Source organism: Pocillopora verrucosa, chromosome 12, assembly GCF_036669915.1.
Source record: "Pocillopora verrucosa isolate sample1 chromosome 12, ASM3666991v2, whole genome shotgun sequence".
Taxonomy (NCBI): domain Eukaryota; kingdom Metazoa; phylum Cnidaria; class Anthozoa; order Scleractinia; family Pocilloporidae; genus Pocillopora; species Pocillopora verrucosa.
The window spans coordinates 15,979,391-15,985,390 of NC_089323.1; the positions used below are offsets into that span (position 1 = coordinate 15,979,391).

A 6,000-nucleotide genomic window follows, 5' to 3' on the forward strand; every position below is an offset into this window, starting at 1 on the left:
AAACTAGTTGCATTTGTTACAGCCTCAGTTAAAACATTCAGTGTCCGTAGTCATTTAATTTACAACCTGGGAAATTAATGCCATTAATTTTAATCGAGATCAATTTCATCCGAGTGGATGTAGAATTTCAGCTTGGATCAGTTCTATAATCCACTTTTATTTAGGTGTGTTCGTAAGTGAAACAACCATACTTCGGCGTGTGATTTGCTCGGTATGCATCACATTTTTGTTTCAGACTAATTACGCTATCTGCCCTTAGGTGTGTTGTCAATAATTCTTTGTCGTTTTGATATATCACTGCGTGAGAAAGACTGACTCAGTGGTATATCCATTGTTTTAATGTACAGACAGACAGGTGGTGTTTTAAACATTTAACAATTTATAAAACAATAATTTCGGCAGGTATAATTTTTTTACTTACAGCGAATAAAATAATCATTCTCAATTTTAAAATGTTTACTCTGATGATATTTGTAAAGTAGATAACAGTAAACTTCCGCCCAGCCACCCACCGCAATTTATTTTATGATTGTGCGATCTCTTTTATTCTTCGATTGGAGAACTCACGAAAGAAGTGCAAAGGACTTCGAAAACTTTTACTGACGACATAAACAAACTAGTCTTCCCTAGTTATTGTTAAGGAATAAGAACATTTTTCAAATCAGGGGCAAAAGTAATTCGGATTTGGATTAGTTTTGCCTTACATCGATCGATGATTGGTTTAGATAGAGCAACTTCTAATTGAGTATCGAAAGAATTGCGGGATTGGATTTCATTGCTTCAGTCTGTTATTTCTCTTCAAACTCCCGCTATCTTCTAAACCATTCAGACGCAAAACGTAAACCAATCATGACGTGGTTGCCCGCGTTTTTCCTCGTTTTCCCGCGTTTTTGATAGGTGACCTGTTTACTTTGAATGTTCATTGGCTAATGATGACATAAACCTTTGTTATGATTGGCCGTTTAAGAGTGCTTGGTTTGGTTTTTCGACAGTCATTGAAAACTGCTCTAACGGTCCCTCTATTCAACCAGTCACATGGCGAAAGTAATCCAGGTATTTCATTGCTTTTGCTCGACCGACATCTACGATAGGTGAGGGCAACTCAGGGCAACTCGGGGCAACCCACCAGACCAATGAAATACAAAACCAAGAAAATCGCCACTGATGTACTGAGATATAGATGCTGACTTATCTGAAGTCTTAACACTTAATTACAACATTCCCCTGAAATATTAAAAAAATTTGAATAGCAGTCATATACGTTTTATGTTGTGTGTAGCTCAACGGACCCATTAAGAGTTCCTTGTGAAGAAGATTGATCGCAATTAACAACATACACTCCTCTTTTCCCGAGACGTTTTGAAAAGGGAAGCTGTTTTGTCAAGTATAGTCCTGAAATGATGTTCGTTGCTCTTTGTTTAAGATGTCTTAAGAATTCTTCGTTTCTGAAGGCAAATAGAAACGGATTTAGACAGGCGTTCGTTATCATACACATTGGTGCAACCATATACGCAATATAAAATTTACCGCTCGGTCAGTTGCCAGTCTGGTATTTGCTAAGGCAAATATCACTATGCAAAGATTGGGCACTGCATAGAATATCATGTTAGAAAACACTATGACACAGATTCGTTTAGCAAGAGATGTTTCGCGTCGAATTCCAGCGCCGCGAGCCGACTTTCGCGCGGAGATGAATATGTGCAGGTACAAACCAACAACTGCAAGATACAAAGCCACAAATAGTAACATTAGTACCTGGGTGGCCATAAAGCGTTTCGGGTTGTTTGCAGATTTTGCACTAAAACGCACATGTAATTGTCTCGAAACCAGACATGATCAAAATACTCAATAACGAAGCAATACATCGCGCAAAAAAAACCAATGAGAACGCATAGGAAGCCAGCTACTTGGGAGTGATTCGTAAATTAGGTCGCATGCAGTATACTATGGCAAGATACCGCTCCACAGTCATCAAGACCGAAGTTAACGCTTCGATCGTTTGTCCTATTATTCATCAAAGAACGGAAGTAAGACATTGGTGCTGTCTCCATTGGCGAATCCCAGCATCGGACTTTATCCCGTGACCAGCAGCTATCGTTAAGGAGAACAAACTCAGGAATAGATCGCCGAGCGCCAAGTGCGCTGTAAGAAACATTGAAGTCTTCTTGATCAAAGAGATGCTACTGAGTATTGTTGCTATGATAACCAAATTGAACAACAATGCAACCACGCCTAGAAAATATTCAATCGCCCTAAGCGACCGCGCCTTGTCATAACAAAAATTTTTATGAGTTTTCCGTACTATCCACATAGGCACAAGATTTAACGGGCAAGATTTACCCTCGCAAGCTCCGTTAAATATAAGTATTTCTTCTGGAAGTGATCTATTTTTGGCATATTATATGAGGTATGAATTCACAGCCTTTGGTTTTCGTCAGCAAACTTCGCGGGACATCGGTTCTGGTGAAATTGCACCGTCTACAGTCTTTTTGATGTTGTAGCACCAACGATTGTCTTAAGGGAGGAGTCGGTCAGTAGCAACTTGTTTTTCATTATGTTGAAGTGCCCGTTTCCTGTGACGTCAAGGAACTCAAGTTTTGGAAGAATTTTGAAGAGAGTACCATGCCACTTCTTGAGATTATTGTAGGCCAAAGTCCTGGGTGATGAACATGAAAAATTTCATGAATTGCATTTGATCGTCCTTATCCTTGCCTGTGACACAAGAGAACTTAACCCTTAGCACCCGTGAGTGACCAAGATAGAATTTGCCCCTACAAAAATTTCTGCGCATACCGTCACTACAATATCAAGCAAACAAGTGATGAGAAACCTCAGAGATTATAAGTTGACCCAAAGCCAGTCAATTCTCCGAACCAACATTATAAGGATTGTATGGCAGATAGTAGGGAGAATTAATGTTCACATCCAATTTAACAGAGAGATACAAGAGGAATTTAATCCCTCTACCCTTTGGATCCAGATATCACTTCTCTGCACTAGCTGTCTGCTAAACATCTCTTACGATTTCAGCTCTGCGAATTTGTTGTCAAATCAAACGATATCTCCTTGGTTTATTTGTACTGTTAGGAGAAATTACTTACGTGTATTTCGCGTAGGAGTGTAAGGGTTAGGCCAAGGATTCTTACCCCCCTGTAAGGTTCTTTCTTCGGCACCATGGGGGGGGGGGTTGGGGGATAATAAGAAGGAGGGAGGGGGAGGTCAGTCGTCCTAATCAGAGTATAGAGTGGGAACTAAAGAAGAAATAACTAGCGATTAACTGCCAATAAAGGGAATAAGAAGAATATCACAGAGCCTCAGGGGTAGGTTCAGGTATATCTTATTACGGCCAAAATCGTCAGACTCCCCTTCCCTTCCCTTCCCCCTTTAGGCGATAAATGATGATGGATAAAAATGGAACGTCGTGTCATTACATGGGCGTGATGAGTAAGAAGAACCTCGTTATCAGGGATTCGCTGTGAAGACCCTTATTGCTTGATATATCCATAATATTTCAATAACGATGAAGTAAATAAGTTGACAATATCTGCGCATTATTTGGTAGAAACTTACAGATACTGTAGTTGTATGAGTCCATTGAGTGCCTCCTCCGTAATGATTTCTATTTTATTGTGATCTAAAACCTAGAAAAATAATAGCTTCAGGCATTTTTGTGGGTTTTCAATGATCATTTGTATCATACAATCCCACTTTTTACAAAATAACCATCTGGTTCTATTCACTGACTCACTGTCAAGATGACTGACTTATCGACTTACTTAGAACTTGGTTTGGAGGAATGATCGAATGCATGAATCAACGATCGAACGAGAGAACGGACAAACGAACGAACGAGCGAATTATCGTATCACCGAACGAACGAACGAGGTAGCGAACGATCGCATCACCGAACGAACGAACAAAGGAACGAACGAGTAAACGATCGTATCACCGACGAACGAACAAACGAACGAACAAACGAACACACGCACACGCACGAACGCACGAACGCACGAACGAACGAACGAACGAATGAGCAATGGGGAGATGAACTGGAAATCGACCAGCGACGGGCGTACAAATGAACCAATCAGTATTGAGTTACGGAGATGGACGAGTGTGTAAACAAATGAATAAATACGTGCGCGAGTGTTTTGCTATGTTGATCGTTAGGTGTCATATCATACTTACAACTTCTTGAGTGATTTCAATCCTTTGAAAGTATTTTCTGGATGAGTCCAATCAGATTGTTTGAAAGGTAACTGTTGAAGTAGAGACGAGTTAAAAAAGTTGTTCAAAGACTTGCACAAGCAAAGGTTAAGTTGTATATTAAATATGTATCTAATTTTCAGAGATATCTGTAATTTTGTATAATAATCAGATCTGAATTATTTCCGCATTTTGATCGGGTCTTACCCATAATTTTTGGGGGCAGACACAGATGACGTCACCGCCAACAACGTTTAGGTTTTTTTTTTTTTTTCATTTAAACAAGTAGATTCAGGTTGCCGTGTGTCTGTTCTGTAATAGACCACAGATGAAATTGAATTATGGTAAGAACATGAGTGATTCATTAGGCTTCACCTTGTGCGCCATTTTATAGTTCTTACCGCATTTTGATATCATCTGGTATTTTTTTGTTAGATATTCAGAGGCTCCTGTCAGAGGCTAGTTTAACACTTGAATTTGATCAAAGACTTGAGCTTATTTATTATTTCATCTTAATTACTCGCCGTCCGATTTTAAATTGCTTCAACAGTTATTTCTTATGAATTAGGGCCTATTTATATGAAGGTGGGGGACCTCAGGTAGGTGAGGTAACCCGCCTAGGTGGGGTAACCCGCCTGTCCATATAATTTCTTATTTTATCTTGATCACGTTTACATGATAGGTGGGTGACCCGCTGAGGCGGGTTGCCCGGTCTGCCAGGTCGGTTACTCGGTCAGCCGGGGTGACAATTTTCCATGTAAACGTCTCAAGATGGGGTAACCCGCCTAGCCGGGGTTGCTTTCATGGCAAAAAGCTCAAAAGCGAAACACGTATGTTTTAAAACTTTGTACATTTCCTAGCCGTCTCATGGCAGAAATCACCAGAAACCGCATTGGACATACAAGGAGTGTAAATGTTCACATTTCGGAATATTTAGCGTTAAAATCCACAATGTTTCAAACTATTTCTTATAACGTATTAAGTCAACGGTTCCTCGCGTAATCTAACACCGCGTAACACAACCTGTGACGCTTTCATGAATAAATACATATGTGTCCGAGAATTCATCTTTCGTCTTTCGCGAGACGTGAGCTTGGGACGCCTGTGCTCAAACTCCCTGATTGCAAGCGCAACAACAACTTCAGAAACCTCACCCCACCCCCAGGTTGTAAGATTGTATGTAAATGCGTTTTATTTTCGACCACGGCTAGGCGGGTTACCTCACCTACCTGGGGTCCTCCACCTCCATGTAAACAGGCCCTAAGACAAATAATACCTGCTTTCGTTAATTTTTTTCAATAACTATTTCTGGCCCCAGAAAGAGAACTCGGTACTCACAGGCTTTTAACAGTTGACATATTATTAAAAGCCAACGGCGAAATACGTTCGATATCATTCCATGATACATCGCTGAAAGAGATTTTAAAAAATTAGTACTATGTTTTTTATTTGATATGGTGAAGTCACTTCTCTTCGTTCCTCTTAACTGAAGACAAAATCCTAGAAGTGTCACCACTAGAGGCGTTGATGTCAAATGCACGCATCACTAACGCCGAGACAAAACTTGCTTCTACCTTAAAATTCCCTAATCCCTTTTTTTGTCTTTTGGATCGAATACGGGTTGTTTTTGTGTAAGGTCTGAAATAAAGAAACTTCCGGCAACCACCCGAAGTTGATCTCGGATTACTGACGAGTGATCGGAGTTTCCAATATTTTCCGGCCGTCCCAGATCCCCATAAATTGTTTTTTGGTACAAGGCCCCGCTCAATCCATGGATTCCCCTACGTAATTTTC

At 40.2% G+C, this 6,000-nt stretch overlaps 1 protein-coding gene across 1 annotated transcript; it reads right to left on the reverse strand.

Annotated features, from left to right (window-relative positions):
- Positions 1–1,200: 1,200 nt before the first annotated feature.
- Positions 1,201–5,455, reverse strand: LOC136277208 (uncharacterized). Its single transcript, XM_066158905.1, has 4 exons — positions 5,436–5,455; positions 2,483–2,656; positions 1,528–1,798; positions 1,201–1,224 (listed from the first exon to the last, which is right to left on the reverse strand). The coding sequence occupies exons 1-4, from the start codon at positions 5,453–5,455 to the stop codon at positions 1,201–1,203; spliced, it is 489 nt and encodes a 162-aa protein (XP_066015002.1).
- Between the last annotated feature and the right edge of the window lie 545 nt (positions 5,456–6,000).

What these genes read in the sequence shown, in the direction of transcription:
- LOC136277208 (XM_066158905.1), bottom strand. Translation starts at nt 5,455, where the DNA reads ATGGAGGTGGAGGACCCCAG. An exon ending in GCTACAACATCAAAAAGACT is followed by an intron (nt 1,799 to 2,482) that starts GTAGACGGTGCA and finishes TGTGCGTTTTAG; the next exon opens with TGCAAAATCTGCAAACAACC. An exon ending in GACTGGCAACTGACCGAGCG is followed by an intron (nt 1,225 to 1,527) that starts GTAAATTTTATA and finishes TTAATATTTCAG; the next exon opens with GGGAATGTTGTAATTAAGTG.